Here is a 19825-nt window from a genome sequence, read left to right as displayed (position 1 = left end):
GCCACTTCGTACACCAGACCTGTGTGGCTGTCAGCAATGAAAGAACAAATTCCACCTCATGCCCCAAATATCTAAAAATAAAAATGGTAAGAGAAACCATTTTTTTCCAAAGGTATAAGAAAAGTAGTTTTCAAATTATTTCAAAAAGGTGTGGCATAGTTCCTAAGGGACTAATCTATTTGTATTATACACAATTCTTTTTAAAAAATATATATATTTTTATTGATTTCAGAGAGGAAGGGAGAGGGAGAAAGAGATAGAAATATCAATGATAGAGAGAATCATTGATTGGCTACCTCTTGCACACCCTCTACTGGGGATTGAGCCCAAAGCCTGGGCATGTGCTCTTGATCAGAACTGAACCCATGGCTCTTCAGTCCACAGGCCGACGCTCTATCCACTGAACCAAACTGGCTAGGACTTATACACAATTCTTAATATGGCAACTGTATACCATATAAAACAAGAACTAGTACACCAACATATTACAAGTAAAGGAATAAACACTCAAATGTTGTATTTATCATTTGTCTATAACATCACAGGAAATGAGAAGATGCCCATAGATATAATGAATAAAGCAGAAATAGGCATTACTTTACTATAGGTTTGGCAGAGTCTGGAGTGAATAACATCTCTGATTCTAATATGATGGGTTACCTAGGAAACAAAAGCTTCCTTCATGTAGATTATAAGAATAACAACAGGAAACTATTCTACCTCAAAATAAGATGGAGGACTATTCTCTATGAAGGCACCTTGCAAAATATAGTGTATCAATGTAAGGATAGAACAACCATGCAAGTTTCAATTCTTTCTGCAAGACCTGAGTGGTGACCTAGTCCACACCAAGACATATCCAGAGACAGGAAACTTGCTATTTACCAAGGAAGTCAACACCCACCTATTATTTTTCCTAATATCAAGATGAAACTAGACTCCCTGCTTTACTTCCACTCACAGGTCTTAATTCTACCTCCTACCACCATCTGCCACCTTCCCTTTCCTCCTATTAGATGGTCCCCTAAAAACATTTTACTAAGAGCTCTAAGACTCAAATTTTATTCTTCTGTAGTTCACATCTCCAGTTCTTTCAACAATTTCTCATGGTAGACTTCTGAATTTCTGAATCAGCCTGGTCACGTCCCTCTCAACCCACTCCAGTTTCTCTTCACCCTCAAGTATGGACTTGTCTACACAGAGAAGCTGTTCACTCTGAATTTAAGTAGTGTATTTTTTCTGTATCAACCTAGGCTTTCAATCGCCTTTCTGGGGGCTTTATTACATGACCTATTCACAGGGCCAACATCTGTGCTTTCCAAGCTATCATGATCTCAGTTGGTACATGGGTAGTCTTCTTACTCTTTACTGAGTTACAATTGACATGCAACAAACCACACATATTTAAAGAGTACACTTTGATAAGTTGGGACTTATTTACATATCCATCACCACCAAGATTCTTCTGTAGTCCACTTACTCCATCAACCCCACTCTAACCCTCCACATCTCTGTCAAACCCAAAGCAACTACTGATGTATTTTCTGTCATTATGGTTTCCATACAGTTTTGTATAAATGGAATCATACATTATATACTCTTTAGAATTTGGCTTCTTTCACTAAGTATTTAATTATTTGAGATTCATTCATGCTATTGTGAATAGCAATAGTTTATTCTATTTCATTGCTGAGTAGTGTTCCATACTATCAGTGTATCCCAATTGGTTTATTTACACACCTGGGCTCCTTCCTTTTTGGGACTTTAAATTACAATTAAAGTTGCTATGAATATTTATGTATAAGTCTTTGTATGGATACATATTTCTTAAAATGGCTAGATGTAAGTTTAGATTTTTAAGAAACTGCCAAACTATTTTTCCAAAGTGGTTATATCATCTTATGTTTCCATCAGCAGTTCCAGTTGTTCTGCATAATCACCAATATTGGTATAACAAGTATTTTCAATTTTAAGTATCCTATTGGTGTGTAGTGATAACTCATGTCTTTTCTATGAAATTCCCTGATGATTAATATCTTTTCAAGGGCTTATCTGAAATCTGTATATCTTCTTTGATGAAGTGTATATTCAAATTTCTTGCCTACTTTTTACTGGATCATTTGTTTTCTTACGTTTTGAAAGGTCTTTAAATATTCTGGATGTGCCCTGTCTGGTTTGGCTCAGTGGATAGAGCGTCGGCCTACAGACTCAAGGGTCCCAGGTTCGATTCCGGTCAAGGGCATGTACCTTGGTTGCGGGCACATCCCCAGTAGGAGGTGTGCAGGAGGCACCTGATCGATGTTTATCTCTCATCGATGTTTCTAACTCTCTATCCCTCTCCCTTCCTCTCTGTAAAAAATCAATAAACTATATTAAAAAAAATATTCTGGATGCAACCTTTTATCAGATAAATACTTTGCAAAGATATTCTCTTTGTGGTTTATCTTTTTTATTCTTTTAACAACGTCTTTTGAAGAGCATAAGGTTTTAGTGTCAATGAATTCCAATTCATTAATTTTTTCTTTTATAGAGTACTAAGGGCCTATCGTGCGAAATCGCGCGAGACCCAGGATCCAGAGTCCCGCAGCTCGGTGGGACCCAGAAACCAGAAACCCTCCCGCATCTCTGGTCAAATCCTCCAGAGTCAAGTCCCTGCCCACCCGCACAGCCCCGCCATCCTGCCCACACAGCCTCCTGATGATTGGTCATTAAGAAGTGATGGCACGACGACTAGAGGCTTTTTATATAATAGACTAGAGGCCCGATGCACAAAATTCGTGCACGGGGCGGGAGGGTGTCCCTCAGCCCAGCCTGCACCCTCTCCAATCTGGGACCCCTCAAGGGATGTCCGACTGCCCATTGGGATCGGGCAGTCAGACATCCCTCTCACAATCCAGGACTGCTGGCTCCCAACTGCTCACCTGCCTGCCTTCCTGATTGCCCCTAACCGCTTCTACCTGCCAGCCTGATCACCCCCTAACCACTCCCCTGCCAGCCTGATTGATGCCTAACTGCTCCCCTACCAGCCTGTTTGCCCCTAACTGCCCTCCCCTGCAGGCCTGGTCACCCCTAACTGCCCTCCCCTGCAGGCCTGGTACACCCCAATTGCCCTCCCCTGCAGGCCTGGTACCCCCCAACTGCTCTCCCCTGCAGGCCTAGGTCGCCCCCAACTGCTCTTCCCTGTAGGCCCGCTCACCCCCAACTTCCCTCCTCTGTCGGCCTGGTCACCCCTAACTGCCCTCCCCTGCAGGCTTGATCGCCCCCAACTGCCCTCTCTTGCAGGCCTGGTCCCTCCCAACTGCCCTCGCCTGCTGGCCTGATCGCCCACAACTGCCCTCCCTTGCAGGCCTGGTCCCTTCCAACTGCCCTCCCCTGCTGGCCATCTTGTGGTGGCCATCTTGTGTCCACATGGGGGCAGGATCTTTGACCACATGGGGGCAGCCATCTTGTGTGTTGGAGTGATGGTCAATCTGCATATTATTCTTTATTAGATAGGATAGAGATCTGGTGCACGGGTGGGGGCCAGCTGGTTTGCCCTGAAGGGTGTCCCAGATCAGGGTGGGGGTTCCCTTGGGGTGTGGGGCGGCCTGGGTGAGGGGCCTGTGGTGGTTTGCAGACTGGCCACACCCCACAGCGACCCAAGCGGAGGCCCTGGTATCTGGGATTTATTTATCTTCTACAATTGAAACTTTGTAGCCTGGAGCGGAGCCAAGCCTTCTACTCCCTCTGTGGTTGCAGCCATTTCTGTTGGGATTTATTTATCTTCTATAATTGAAACTATGTAGCCTTAAGCAGAGGCCAAGGCAGGCCAGGGTGTGCAGAAAGCTTGGCTTCCTCCATCGCCGGGGGCAACCCCAGCCTCCCTCCTGCTCTCTGTGGCCACAGCCACCATTTGGTTTATTTGCATATTCGCTGCTGACTGGCTGGTGGGCGTGGCCTGTGGGTGTAGCAGAGGTATGGTCAATTTGCATACTACTCTTTTATTAGATAGGACTAGAGGCCCGGTGCCTGAAATTCGTGCACGGTGTGTGTGTGTGTGTGTGTGTGTGTGTGTGTGTGTGTGTGTGTGTGTGTGTGTGTTCTTCAGCCCAGCCTGCACCCTCTCCAATCTGGGATCCCTCTCACAACCCAGGACTGCTGGCTCCCAACTGCTCGCCTGCTTGCCTTCCTGAATGCCCCTAACCGCTTCTGCCTGCCAGCCTGATCACTCCCCTGCCAGCCTGATTGATGCCTAACTGCTCCCCTGCCAGCCTGTTTGCCCCTAACTGCCTTCCCCTGCTTGGCTTCCTCCATTGCCAGGGGCAACCCCAGCCTCCTGCTCTCTCCAGCTCTGTGGCTGCTGCCATTTCTGTTGGGATTTATTTATCTTCTATAATTGAAACTTTGTAGCATTGAATCGAGGGCTGGGCCGGCAAGGGCAGGCGGAAAGCTTGGCTTCCTCCATTGACAGGGAAACCCAAGCCTCCCTCCTGCTCTCTGTGGCTGCAGCCATCTTGGTTGGGTTTATTTGCATATTCCCTCCTGATTGGCTGTTGGGTGTAGCGGAGGTATGGTCAATTTGCATATTACTCTTTTATTAGATAGGATGCTTTGGTCATGTCTAAATATCCTTTGCCTAACCCAAGGCCATAAAGATTTTCTCCTGTTTTCTTTCAGAAGCTTTATAATTTTAGGTTTAACATTTAGTTGTGTGATCCATTTTGAGTTAATTTTTATGTACGGCATGAGGTATGGGACCCATTGTTTTTTGTTTTTTTTTCCATATGTGGCTATCAAATTGGTTCAGCACTAATTGTAAAAACAACTATTCTTTCTCCATTAAATTGCATTTGCACCTTTGTCAAAAACTTCCCATATATATGTGGGCTTATTCTGGATTTTATATTGTGTTACACTGATCTATACGTCTGTCTTTAAGTCTATACCACACACTTTTGATTACTGTACTTTTATATTTCTTGCAATTAGATGGTGTGAGCCCTACAACTTGGTCCCTCCCCCCACCCCAAGTTGTTTTGATTATTCTAGTTCTGCATTTTCATACAAATTTTAGAAGCAACTTGTCAATTTCTATAAAAAGTGTGCTGGGATTTCAATAAATCTATAAATCAATGTAGAAAGAATTGACATTTTAACAATATTCAGTCTTCAAATCCATAAACAAGGTATTATCTCCCACTTTTTAGGTCTTTCATCTCTAGTGATATTTCAGTTTTCAGTGTACAAGTCTTTCACTTCTTTTGTCAGATTATTCCTTAAGTGTTTCATATTTTTTGATGCTATTCCAAATGTGTTTTTCTTATTTCATTTTTGGGTTTTTCACTATTATATAGAAATATGATTGTTCTTTATATATTGATCCTGTAACCTTAGTAAATGCACCCATTAGTTCTATGAGCTTTAATAGATTCCTTTAGCTTTTCTATGTAAATGATCATGTCATCCACAAATAAAGACTGTTTTTTTTAATTTCTTTCCATGCCATTTATTTCTCGTTCTTGTTTGACTGCACAGGCTAGAACCGCCAAGTACACAGGTGAGTAGGAGTGGTGAAAGTGGACATTCCTATCTTATCCTTGATCTTGGAGATAAGCAATTCAGCCTTTCACCATTATGTGCAATGCTACTTGTAGTGTTTCTGTGGATGCACTTTATATTAGGGTGAGAAAGTTCTCTTCTATTCCTAGTTTGCTAAGTTTTTATAAAAAATGAAGGCTGTGGTTTTTTATTTTCGCCCTGTCTACTGATGTAATCTGTCAACACAATAAATTGCATTGACTCATTTTTCAATGTTAAACTAGCCCTACATTCTGGAAATAAATTCCACTTGGTCATGATGTATTATCCTACTGTTAGATTCAATTTTCTAGCTTTTTGCATCTATGTTCATGAGAGATGCTAGTTTAGTTTTCTTGTAATGTCTTTGGTTTTGGTATTAATATAATCTTGGCCTCATGAAGTAAAAACATAAAAATTTTCTGGATAAGTCTGTGTAGAAATTGTGTGATTTCTTACATGTTTGGTAGAAATCTCTAGTGAAGCCATCTGTCTCTAGCTTTTTCAGGATGGTATCCTGCAACAGATCACTGGAAGCTCAGGGTAATCCAGTGATCAAATCCACTGGGTGTAATTAATCATGCAACCAAAAAAAAAAAAAAAAAAAAAAAAAAAGTCCTGTCCTCTGAGCATCCTGAAGTATAGAGGGAGTTAATTAATGAACACAAAACTGAAAGCTACTAGGACGAACAGGATAGACCTCTTGAGAAGGGTAATTTATCTCACTGCTTCTGTGGATAGTAGCACTGAAAGGGAATGTGATACTTGGCTAGCATCATAAAATTCAGAACATACCTGGCTATGATATCCTCTTACTAGCCATAAACTCAACATATAAGTCATTACAATATTCCAATACCTGTTTTATCCTATTCAGTAGAAATTAAGAAATCAGAAGAATCCTAAAGTGACAATGTTTCATGTTAATTCTGCTTTGTATTCCATTTTCAATAAATACAAATAGTTATTGAGCCCTGTCTTTGGAAGGCTTATATTCTAACAGGGGGAAGATATATTAAACAAACACCATTAAGTACATTAAAAATGTTAAGTGCTACATAGGTAAACAGAGCAAGATCAGTGGGAGCAGGAATGTCAGAGGGCAAGGCTGCATTTTACACAGGAGGTTGTTGGATCAAGCAGTAAGGGAGTAAGCTGGGGAGGAACATTCTAGGCAAAGGGAATTGTCAAATGCAAAAACCTAAAGACAAAAATGTGACTAGTGTGTGTGAGGAAAGGAAGCCAATGTAGGGGGAGTACTAAGAGAAGGAATCATTGAGGCCATGGGCCAAGGGTCGGCATTTATTTTTCTGTAAAAGGGCAGACAGTAAATATTTTAAGCTTTGCAGGCCACATAAGTTTGTATTATTCTTCTTTGCTTTTTAAACCAACCCTCTAAAGTTGTTAAAACCATTTCTAGCTCATGAGCCTTTACAAAGACAGGCCTAGACAGGATTTGCCTTGTAGAACTTAGTTTGAGCCCTTGTAAGGACTTTGACTTTTACCCTGAAGAAAATATCATTTGATTTATGTTTTAAAAGACCAACCAATTATAAGAGGTCAATGCAGTAATCCAGAACAGAGATAAGGACATTTCAGACCAGGCTGGTAACTAGGAAATGGGGAGAAGTGGTTAGATTCTGGCTTTTTTATTTTTCCTCCCAGATAAAGTGGATGGATTTGCTCATAACTGGACTTGGGAAGTGTGAAAGAGTCACAGATGACTCAAAACTGTGGCCTGAACAACTAGAAGGATGGAATTTCATTAACCATTAGGAGAAGATGAAGAATGGATGTATAAAGTATGTGTTTTACTTTAAAACAAAGTAGAATTCCTATTTCTTAGATTCTGCCATAACTTTGAGCTATTGTATTTATTCTTCCATAACTTCAGAATCATTTTTTGTCAAGTTACAAAAAGATCCTGTGATTTGAATGATTAAAGATTAATCTGAGAAGAAATGGCATATTAACTATATTCCGTTTAGTAACACAGACCAAGTATTCTATTGTGCCTCTGAATAAGGTTTTACAATTTTTTTCATATGGGTTCTTGCATACTTCCTGATGAAAGTATTCTCAGACATCTTATACATTTTTGTTGCTATCATAAATGAAATGCTTAAAAAAATAATTTCTAGATAGTTCTGATTGGTATTTAAGAAAGCTATGATTTTTCTATTTATTTAGCTGCTCTAATGAACTCTCATTTTTGCATTGATTCTCATGTTTTGTATAGTAATTTTCCTCTCTCTTTGTAATAACTGTGTTTTTTATTTCTAAACCATTTCTTTATGCTTTGGATAGAATTTCCAGACAAAGCTAAATAACAAGTCATAGCAAACTCTTGTTTTAATGGAATGACCTTTAACTTTTCAGTCTTTTGTATGATGTCAAAGTGCTTTTCATGGTTTTTAATTTAGTGATTAGATTTTTTATTTTTCCACTAGAGGCCCAGTGCACAAAATTCGTGCACAAGTGTGGTTCCTAGGTCTGGCCGGTGATCAAAGCACGAGTGTCTGGTGTGGAAGGGCAGGTCCCAGGTGACCTCTGGGCCCTGGGCAGCACCTGGGCCCCTGGGTCCCATGCTTCCCCCTCTGCCTGAGTCATAGCGCCCGAGTCCCCATGTGGAGATGCGGTGAGCACGGGTGGACACCACAGGCTGGGGCGCAGCGTGGGCCTCTGGGCCACCCAGAGGCACCACACTGAAGCTGGGCAGGCAGCGCGCTCTCTCCTGGCCAGCCTCGCAGACTGGCTCCTGCGCAAACCCGCGGGGAGCCCCTGCAGTCCCAGCGGCTGTGGCCTGGCTTACTGGGAAAAGGCCACACGAGTGAGGAGCAGGCTCCGCGTGGGTGCTTGGCACCTGAGTGCACGAGCCCTGGCGTCCTGGGGGAGGGTAGCAGGGGGAGTGGGAGTGAGCTCAGCGGACACCCCGCATTCTCACCACACCTCTGTCCCTGTCACCCCTGCCCCCAGGTAGCCGGCGAGAGGTCACAGCCCCCTGTCTGGGCATCTCAGGAGGTTGGTTGCCGCCACCCACCCCCAGTTCCCCATTGCAGCCCAGGGCCCGGCCCTGATCAGGGCCTACTGACTGCTGGTTGCCGTCTGCAGGGCAATCAGTAAGGCGATTGGGCCCCCGCTCACACCTGCCTTGGCCTGGCACCGCCCACTCCCCTGCTCCACCATCCCACTGTTGTCCCACTCTCATCGGGACCCATCGGACCGGCAATACCTCCACTGCCACCCGCTGCCAGCATGTTCCACGCTGCCCCCTAGTGGTCAGCACATGTCATAGCGAGTGGTTGAACTACCCGTCAAACTCCCAGTCGAGGGACAATTTGCATGTTAGGCTTTTATTATTTAGGATTATTTTCAGGTTTCAGTTTCCCCTCATCACCATTTGATTTAGTTGCTACTTCCTTTTGAATCTTGATAAGAAAGTGAATCAGAAATTTCAGGGTTTTTCTCCCTATTCTTAATCTATTTCAGAATAAGTAGATTTTGCATGGATAGCGCTTCAGAGTTCCCCCATTCTTTTGAAATAAATTTTATTTTTTAAAAATTCAACTATTTTTCTTTGCCTTATTATAATAGCAGAAATGTCTATTTGTGATTAGGTATAGAGCAGGAGTTCCTGACATTTTGGGCCATATAATTCTTGGGGGTGGAAGAGGAGTCTCATGTTTAGCAGCATCTCTGGCCTGTACTAACTAGATGCCAGTAGCAGCTTCCCATTGGGTTATAACCAACAATGTTTCTAAGCATTGTCAAATGTCCTCTTGGAGGGCAAAATTGCCCCTGGTTGGAAACCACTGATTTTAATCAAGTAGATGATATGAACTCCATCAGAGACTAAGCTTTATCATTATAGGATTCATCTCTGATGTCACTTCCTCAATAAGAATTCCTCCCTATAACCCATCTAAATTAGGACACTCTCCCTACCCAACACCACCATACATACACACATACTCTTTTCATTAAATATCACAGATTTCAAAGTGTGGACTCCTTTCAAGGAGTTCGTGGGGTCAAAACTGTTTTCACATCAAACTAACATACAATTTGCCCTTTTCCACTATACTGTCATTTGCACTGATGGTGCTGACTCCTTAGCCAGACTCAAAGCAGTGACACCAAACTATACTATCTGTCATTGTATACTATCTGTCATGCACTAAACTGAAAAAGAAAGAAACGTATAGGAGGGTTCTGAAAGATGAATAGGGCTGAGGTGGAAATGGACGGGGGGTGGGATGGGAAAGAATAAGACAAAGGCATGAAAAACAGTATAGCTGATTATGTGCTTTAGTTACTTTCAATGGACAGAAGCAAGTTGAGATGCTAGAACACAAGAATAAGGGAGGGGTTGAAATTCACCTAGAGAAGAAAGATCAGGTCACACAGTCTTATGTGCCATGCAAGGAGTTTGCACTGAAGGTTTAAGGAAAGGGAAATATTTTAGAAATAAGGAAGGTCATGAGGATCTTCACTAAGTAGGATTGGAAGTCAGAATTAATTCATAAACCCCTCAGGAAGTAGGGGTTCATACTACTAGCTAAAGATGACATTTTGAAGGAGAGCAGGGAGACAAGATCGGGATGAAAGTCAGGTTTGGGCTGTGGTGACTGGGTAGAGGGAGATACTCATCATGGAAACAGGGAACACAGAAAGAAAACCAGAAGAGGTTAACTCCCCAGGAAGACTAATGGTAGAAACACTGATTTTAGGAATCAGATAAATAATTTCAACAATGAAAAAAACAATTTAAATAAACTTGAAAACCTCAAATGAAAAAAACGAAGAAAAAAGTTAAAAATATGTTTGGCAGACAGCAGTGCAGGAGAAAACCTGGTGTTTAAACAGCAGCAAATGTCGTATTTTAAAATCCAAATTGGGATTTATTAATTTTTTTAAATCACCTCATAATTTATCTTACACTTGCTCCTCATCAAAAGATTAAAAATATAAAATAATGCCAAATACATACCTTTTCTGCTTTTTTGTCAGAAATGTCTTGCTTCTCCAGCACAGCCATGCTCTCCTTTAGGTTCTTCACGATATCTGCTGGAGACTTGTGAGACTTCCCAAATGGGAACGGCATGGCGGCGGCGGCAACAGGCGCCTTGCTGCACTCTGCCTGCTGTAGCTGGGGACACAATACAAGGTACAAGTAAGAAGAAAGTGATGTCAATTAGAAGACATACTTTCTAAATCAGTAGGAACTGGGAAATCTACCAGTATATGCAAGAAATGATAAAACAGATATATCTTAGAATTGTAGAACACTTCTACTTTTCAAAAACCTTTTTTATCACCTGCTCTTCCAACCACCCATTTGAGGAGGAACATGCAGGTGCTGACAATGTAGGGGCTATCTTTCACAGGGCACCTAGTTCTGCCAAGCCAATGCTGAGTGCTAAGTGGCAAAACCAGCTCAGGTCTGTTTTGATCCAAAATATCCTTAACAGATATCTCTATTTTATAGATGAGAAACTGAGTCAAGGAGCCTCAAAGTGTAGGTAAGGAGCTTAGACAAACAGCACTAGCAACAGGCCCACTATCTGGGTCTCTCCAGGGGCCTCTCTTCCAGTGTTCATGCTGTTCCTCCTAAGTGATCTGGTGGGCACACACTTCCACAGCCCACCCACCCTCCTTTTCCTCATCTTCAGTTAGTCACAGCATAAGAGTTGGAGAGAACCTTGAACAAATCTCCCATCAGACCCTCAAATCCTTTAAGTGCCAGTTTCAACATGTACTCTTTCTACCTAGATACAACTATCTCCTATGAAGGAACTCACTGGGGAACACCGTGCAGATAATGAACTTCTGAAAGTTCTTAATATTTGTGGGCAGCAGAAAACAACATTCCCACCAAATCAACCACAATATTACGTGGTGCAAAAGGAGACACCAGCCTGGCCGGTGTGGCTCAATTGTTGAGCATCAACCTATAAACCAAAAGGTCATGGTTCGATTCCTGGTCAGGGCACATGCCCCCGGTAGCAGGCTCGATCCCCAGTGGGGGATGTACAGGAGGGAGCCAATCAATTATTCTCTCATTGTTGATGTTTCCAACTCTCTCCCTCTCTCTGAAATCAATTTAAAAAATACATATTAAAAAAAAAAGACACATCAACTATTCCAAGAACTCACCTTGAAAAAACAAAGTTAACAAGACAAACAATGTAAGTAACTTGGGAAGATGTCAGAAGTGACTCAGTGGTTGAGTATCAACCTATGAACCAGGAGGTCATAGTTCAATTCCCAATCAAGGCACATGCCCAGGTTGAAGCCTCGATCCCAAGTAGGGGACGTGCAGGAGGGAGCTAATCAATGATTCTCTTTCATTACTGATGTTCCTATCTCTCTCTCACTCACCTTTCCTCTCTGAAATCAATAAAAAAAATATTTTAAAAAGTTATGATTTCTTTCACTAAATAAGTTAAACTCATAGGCATTAAACCTGGTATAAGATACCAAAAGATAACACTTTTGAGAAGAACCTTACAGATCACTTAGGTCAGTGGTTTGCAAACTGTGAGTTTCAAACTCCTATATTTAACTGCCCCTGACCCCTACCCCACCTCTATCAAACTAGAGAGGCAAATCTCAGAGAGCTCAACCCTACTTTGTGTTCCCCCTCCCCCGCATATCAACATAAAATTTCTCTATTGAAAAGCATTATAATACTTCTTTTGAACTTTGTTTAAGACTTCATTTGAAAAAAGCATTTGAATGTTTTTCTCTAACATTTGAGATACAGTGACCTACATATCTATTTACAAATAAGCATTCAGGAGAGAAAAAGCATGAAAATAAATGCTAATGTTAAACTTACAATTAAATCATGGACAGGTATGTTATTTTGTGACATATGGATGTGTTTGATCTGAACACTCTCTATACCCAAATATCACCTATCTAGCTCACCTTTTGTCAGCTTGTAAATCCTTCATTGTTTAATTAAAACCACACTTCATTAACCAAAAGGAAATGTCCTCAAACATAGGTTCTCAAAATTCAAAGGTGCATAAATTTACTTCTGAATATCTTTTCCATGACAAGAAGTGTGGGTCAATTATAGGCGACTTACTCCCATAGGACTGTTATATTTTTCTTTTATTATCTGCCTACATGGAACACAAATCTTGGATAATTATTTTCCATCATGCTTTTCTTAACTTTTTTTTTTTTTGAGGGGGGTGAGGGGCAATGCAGGTTGATTCTCCATAAACATTGCGGGTCCACATAGTCAACTCTCCGAAACTATCTTTTCTAGTTGTACTCTACAATGAATGGCAGTGATGCCAGAGTCAATGCTGGGTGGAGGGTGGGAATGAAACAGTATTTTGCAGGAAGTGTTATGGTGCTATGCAACAGAGATATTTTCAGCTCTGGCTCAATGGTGGAAGAAGTGACTTTCCAGGGCAAAGGGGTTTTTAAAAAGTCCTACTATATACCAAATACTGTTCATAGTACAGAGTACAGCTGCCGAAGAGAGCACAGATAAGAAGCACAACACACTACTCCTTGTAATTAGTACACCAGGCAGCCAAGAGTTTTGCAGAACATATAAACTAATAAGACTGTATTTTGAGGAAATACAGTGAGCAAAAAGTACCCGAAACAAGAAGTGGTCACTCCTCAGCAGGATCCAGTCACAGTGGTGAAGCTATTCATGACATGCTCATATTCGCTCTTCTTCTCCTCTCCCTCTCATTCCCTCACACTTCAGATATTCCTTTATGATATACTAGAGGCCCGTTGCACGATATTCGTGCAAGAATAGGCCTTCCTTCCCCTGGCTTCACTCCCAGCCACCCGGGAGCCGGCAAGTCCCCCCTCCCTGGTTGTCCGGAGCTGGCAAGTCCCTGGTCCCAGGCTGCCCAGGAGCCAGCAAGTCCCCGCTCCCGGCTCGCCCGGCAGCCGGCAAGTCCCCGCTCCGTGGCCACCTGGAGCCTCAAGTCCTCACTTCTGTCTGAAGCACACTACAGTAGCTCCCTCCGCCGCCCCCCTTCCCCTCATACCGTAGCAGGCTTCACTCCGCTCCAAGCCTGCATATGCAAATTAACCTCCATCTTTGTTGGGTTAATTTGCATAATCACTCTGATTGGCTGTGGGTGTAGCGGAGTGATGGTTAATTTGCATGTTTCTCTTTTATTAGGTAAGATTATTTTATTAATTTTTTTAAAAAATATATTTTATTGATATTTTACAGAGAGGAAGGGAGAGGGATAGAGAGCTAGAAACATCGATGAGAGAGAAACATCGATCAGCTGCCTCCTGCACACCTCCCACTGGGGATGTGCCCACAACCAAGGTACATGCCCTTGACCAGAATCGAACCCGGGACCCCTCAGTCTGCAGGCCAATGCTCTATCCACTGAGCCAAACCGGTTTCGGCAGGTAAGATTATTTTATTTATTTATTTATTTTTTTATTTTATTTTTTTTAAAAATATATTTTATTGACACTTTACAGAGAGGAAGGGAGAGGGACAGAGAGCTAGAAACATCGATGAGAGAGAAGCATCGATCAGCTGCCTCCTGCACACTCCCCACTGGGGATGTGCCCGCAACCAAGGTACATGCCCTTGACCGGAATCGAACCCGGGACCCTTCAGTCCGCAGGCCGACGCTCTATCCACTGAGCCAAACCGGTTTCGGCTCAGGTAAGATTATTTTAAAAATATAGTTAAAAATTAAGTAAAAAAATAAAAACTATACAAATAATTTTATTATAAAACTTATAAATAAGAACGATATAGTTCTTATTTTGTTTATTGATTGATTGATTTGAGAGGAAGAGAGAAACACTGATTTGTTGTTGGTTGCCTCCTGCATATGCCCTGACCAGGGATTAAACCCACAACCCTGGAGCATTGGAAAGAAGCTCTGACCAACTGTGCCACCTGGCCAGGACTATATGGTTATTATTTTAAACTATTAGTGTAATAAGTAAATCCTTTGCTTTCTTTCATTTAGGTCCTCAAATTCACCAATTTTTACACAACTCAACTGTCAAAGATTTTGCAGGGCAAAGACAAGGAAATAACACCCCTTATTAAAACTTCTGCCTTAGAATCTGTTTCTTATGTCTAAGTTTGCTATGTATTAAGCTTAAATATCTTATACTAATGTATGCTACTCAGTGATCCAACTTTTAAAATAATTGACAACATAGAAAAGTTCAAAATTAATGAATGGCTCTTATGTGAAGACCAAGTGGGTAGAACATTGCTAAAAGGGTAAGAAGAGTCATCCTTTACGAAATAAAGCTCTTATTAAACATGTTAGCTTAATATGCATAGAGATACTGAGTATTGATTGTTACTGAATTTATGAGTGTAATAAAGAAAACATAAGCAGCTTGAGGCAGATATTATGAGTAATATGGTGAAATCATGGATGTGTCATACAAGTATGCTTATTAAAGTTGCGAGAAAAGATACCAAAAACAATCAATCCGAAGAGCTGGATAGTGGAGAAGGAAAAAGGGGGGAAGAATGGTATTTTTTTCTTACAAGCCCTTTTTGTAACTATTTGCCTTCCTTCAATTATACACATGTATTATTTTTTACACATGTGCGATTTTGAGAAATCAATGAATTATCTAAAACAATCCATCCTTAATACATAAAAGGTATTATCCATAACACAATTAAATGGAAAGCTAAATGAAAAAGTAAGGCTACCAATGAACTAATCACGTTAATCATGAAAGCTGGATAGAGCCAGTAAATCAGAAGTGTTTTTCAAACTTTGATCATGATCTACAAGTAAGAAATGTATTTAATTACATACTTGTGCATGTGGATGCATGCAACAAAGCTAAAACTGACTTTTTTCTATTGAATTCAATTTCATTTTTAAAAAATACATGATTGAACAGATTCATGAATCACTAATTGATTTTAGTGATTATAAAGAGGAACAAAAAGACTTGGAACCAAATACAAACTTAATTTAAAAAGTGTTGAGCTTCAGTGCTTCAACTCTTGCTTTGTTTAGTCTTCTAATTTCAATCTTTACTCATAAGAACCAGAAGTTAATCCCTCTGTCGAGCACCAAATGACTATCCAACAATGCTCAAATAATAGCAAAGGCACCACTAATGGACTCTTTAGCCCACACCGCTTTTTCCCAGAAGTAGAGAAGTGCCTTCAAAAGAGCCTTGTCCACCATCAAGCAATACAGAAGCAGTACCATTCAAAGTGCTCTGGAACCTTGAAAGATGTGAAACACAAAGGCACATATCTGAATTTCTGAACTGAGAATTCCAAGAGTATGGAGATTGTCAAGCTAAAGGTAGCAATGGTTAAAAACAAGGGCTATGATGGCTAAAAGACACCTTTCACCATAACAATATGCCTGCCTTTCTCATTTCCCCCTTGCTTCCTTTATCATCAGTATTTAATTAGAAGTATTAGGGGAATTTTAGGAACTGAAAATAGCAAAAACCCATTGATTAATGCCCTTCAGTAACTTTTCATTGCCCTTACAATAAAATCCAAATTCCTTGCCAGGGCCCTCTAGGCTTTGCCCATCTTCAACTCACAGCACAGCCCTCTGGCCTTTATTACAGAAGTCTACCCATACTGAGATCCTTCTGTTCCCTGAATATGCCTATTGCATGTAAGCCTGAGCACCACATTTGCAAATATGGTAAGACCTTAATTTTTAAATCTTGATGGTGAGAATATGGGCTTTTATTGCTACTCACCTTTTCTGTATGTTCAATTTTTTTTCCTTAATAGTGTTTTAAAACTGCCTAAACTGTGTTTTGAACATAACTGGAGTTCATTTAGAAAATAGACAAAAATAAATATTATAATTGAAAAAATTTCCCCGTCCTGCTAAAAAAAAATTAGTTAATAATAAATTTCAACAGGACTCCTTGGGCTGAGCCAAAATTATTAATGCAACTGGGAGAAAGCTAGGCGCTGATAGGATTCTAAAGAGGACTTGGAAACCACATCTCTCGAACTGGAGGAAAGCATGCTCCTGATGGCAATCAGTGATGTACACTTGAATCCCAATAAAGAAAAGGAGCCTCGAAGGGCAAATTTAACTTGAAAATTTGGGGGGTGAGTGGGGAGGGCAGGGGTGGAGAATAACTTAACATTCTACTTTTATATTAAAATAGACATTTATAGAATTTATTAAGTCTCCATGGAAGGGATTTGCATGTCTATTTAGCACTGCACACCTCTTAGCTTTCATGCATTGCTCTCCTCTAATTGTATTCCTGTCTCTTCCAATGCTCTTTTCTTTCTGCATTTAATTCAATGACTCATCTTTACATCCTTCAAGGTTCCACCCTTGGCTGTCTTTTTACCCTATATTCTGAGTAATAATCTCATCTACCCATGGTTTCAGCAACCTGAAATCTATTTCATGCCCCAACCAATCAGCCTACATTACCAACTGCTACTCCTTATTCTGGTAGATGTCTTCCAGAGAACTCAAACCTCGTCCCCAAAATCTGCTTCTTTTTCTGTTCCCCTTCAAAGGGAACAGATACATTATTCATCCAATCACAAAATTTGGTCATCATACTAGACTCTCCACATGTTAACTCTTCCATATATAATCAGTTCACGATTTTAGTCAACTCTATTGTCTAAATCTCTCTAACCCTACATATACCAAGTGTGTAGACCTTCACTATTCTCCACATTGGGCAGGGGTTGTTGTCAATGGGGCCAATATCATCTGTAGGGGATGTTTGAAAAATTTATTTGTCAATGACTGTCACATTCACTAACCACTAAAATAATTGTGTGTGTGTGTGTGTGTGTGTATTTTTAAAAAGCAGCATTGCTTTTTGTTCACATAAGCATAGCCTTCTGCTAACTATAGCCTTGCAGGGAAAGGGGTTGGGTTAGGGGTCAGAATAATAAAAGGCTATCTACTCCTTCATCTGCACTCATAACTGAGAATTAAACTTATAGCTTTTAAAAAAATGGTTATGTTGGTTAGTATGCAAAATTCAAACATTAAAGGACCAAACAAGATAGAAAGTGAAAATCACCTGCAAAGCCTTTGGAGACAACTGATACTAACAGTTGGGTATGTATTCTCCTTTTTATTACTTATGCTCTATATTTGCGGTCTTTTGTATTAGAAGTCTACTCCTTTCTCCAAAACCGATGAAGACCAGATGATACTAGAAATGGTCACTTCCATTTTAGAAAACACAAAAGTTAAAGTCACTGCTCTGTTATGTTAATACTCCTAAAAGTACAAGCAGCTCCACCCCATGTGGCTCGCAAGCCGCAATTTGCCATCCACGGGTCTAGTGCACCTAACACAATATCTGGCATGTTGTAGATACTCAGCATTTATTGAAATTACACACTTTCTGTGACTGCTTAATTAAGTACCTTAATAGTTCTTGTATACAACAATCTTATTATTGTACTAGAGGCCCAGCGCATGAAATTCGTGCACGGGTAGGGTCCCGTGAAAGTGCTAAACATTCAAAAACCCACTGAAAAATCAAAGCCTAACACCATTAGAGTTAGGACTGTTAGGCACTGCTGCTAGGCAATCTGATTGCTTTTGGCCTGTGCAACATGCTCCTAACTCTAACTCTATTCACCTATATATTGACAAATACTGAAAAGTAATCACAACATTCATTCAAATACTAACTGTGCCCTCACTATATGACACAAACTCAAGAATTATATCAATAGTACCTCTCTAAAGAGGACAACTTTCTGGTGTGTGTGGAGTGGGCATGAGATTTTAGAAACAATAATGAAAAATTGCTGAATGAGAACACATTCCTAGACAGTTGAGTTCATAGGCCTCGACATTAACATATGTTAAATCTAACTCATAAACTTGGTGGTCAAATGCAAAACTGCAAACAAACAAAACCCCACATCTATAATAATAAAAGCATAATATGCTAATTAGTCCGGACAACCTTCTGGACGAAGCTGGGGCTGTGAGGGAAGCCCGGGTCCCAGGTGCCAGAGGAAAGCCGGTGCTGGCAGCTGTGGGAAGGAAGACCTACCCTTGCATGAATTTCATGCATTGGGCCTCTAGTCTATATCTAAAAAAGCATAATATGCAAATTGACCGGATGGTGGAATGACCAGTGGCTATGACGCACACTGACCACCAGGGAGCAGATGCTCAACACAGGAGCTGCGCCCAGCCCACAGGCCCCGATCGCCTGCCGGCCAACCTCTCAGTCCCTCCCTGCAGCCGGCAGGCTCCTACCGCCTGATGGGAACAGGGAATCGGGGGTGGGTGGCGGTGGACGTGGGTAGCGGGGGGATGGGGCCGGCTGCCGGCAGCCAGGCAAGATTGACCCTGATCGCAGGCCAGGCTAGGGACCCTACCTGTGCACGAATTTCATGCGCTGGGCCTCTAGTACAATAATAAGATTGTTGCATACAAGAACTATTAAGGTACTTAATTAAGCAGTCACAGAAAGTGTGTAATTTCAATAAATGCTGAGTATCTACAACATGCCAGATATTGTGTTAGGTGCACTAGACCTGTGGATGGCAAATTGCGGCTTGCGAGCCACATGCAGCTCTTTGGCCCCTTGAGTGTGGCTCTTCCACAAAATACCACGGCCTGGGCAAGTCTATTTTGAAGAAGTGGTGTTAGAAGAAGTTTAAAAAATTTGGCTCTCAAAAGAAATTTCAATCATTGTACTGTTGATATTTGGCTCTGTTGATTAATTAGTTTGCCGACCACTGCACTAGACTATCCATATAAAATGGATGATCTTATCCTAACTTTTTTTAAATTTTGGCATCTGAAAGTTTTGATTCAGCTTTTGAATGGAGAGAAACATCAATGTGAGAGAGAAACACTGAACAGTTGCCCTGACATACTTGCCCTGACAGGGGATTGAACCCACAACCTAGATATGTGCCCTGACCAGAATTGAAACTGCCACCTTTTTGGTGTACAGGATGATGTTCCAACCAACTAAGCCACCTGGCCAGGGCAGGATACATGCTCTTCTTAAAAGCAAATAGATGCAATAACTTAGCTCCATTATATAAACCATGAATAGCTTTAAGAAGCAGCTCAATCTTTGGCTAGTTACCAAAGCTACCAAATACATAGTTCACCAACTATGTCAAAAACAAAACTAAGTGTTCAAGAGCATTTAAAACTTTGGAATGTGCTTTGCAATTAGTGTATCTTGACCAGACTTTCTGAGGCCAATGATGTTCAACAATGGATACTATGCAAGAATCACAGTGACATTCTTTTACAGCCTAGATGGTAGA

The 19825-nt window shown here is 41.1% G+C and overlaps 1 protein-coding gene across 1 annotated transcript in view; it reads right to left on the bottom strand.

Annotated features, from left to right (window-relative positions):
• Window positions 1–19825, bottom strand: part of CAB39 (calcium binding protein 39) — a 77454-nt gene that overhangs the window by 33449 nt on the left and 24180 nt on the right. Inside the window, exon 2 of the mRNA XM_080667733.1 lies at window positions 10547–10705. Within this exon, the coding sequence (XP_080523859.1) occupies window positions 10547–10660 (114 nt within the window). The 5' untranslated portion in view covers window positions 10661–10705. The remainder of the gene's footprint in view (window positions 1–10546; window positions 10706–19825) is intronic.

The sequence above is a fragment of the Plecotus auritus genome (genome assembly GCF_963455305.1).
Source record: "Plecotus auritus genome assembly, chromosome: 5".
NCBI lineage: Eukaryota > Metazoa > Chordata > Mammalia > Chiroptera > Vespertilionidae > Plecotus > Plecotus auritus.
The sequence above is the reverse complement of the archived record's forward strand: the minus strand, read 5'-3'. Positions and strand labels throughout refer to the sequence as shown.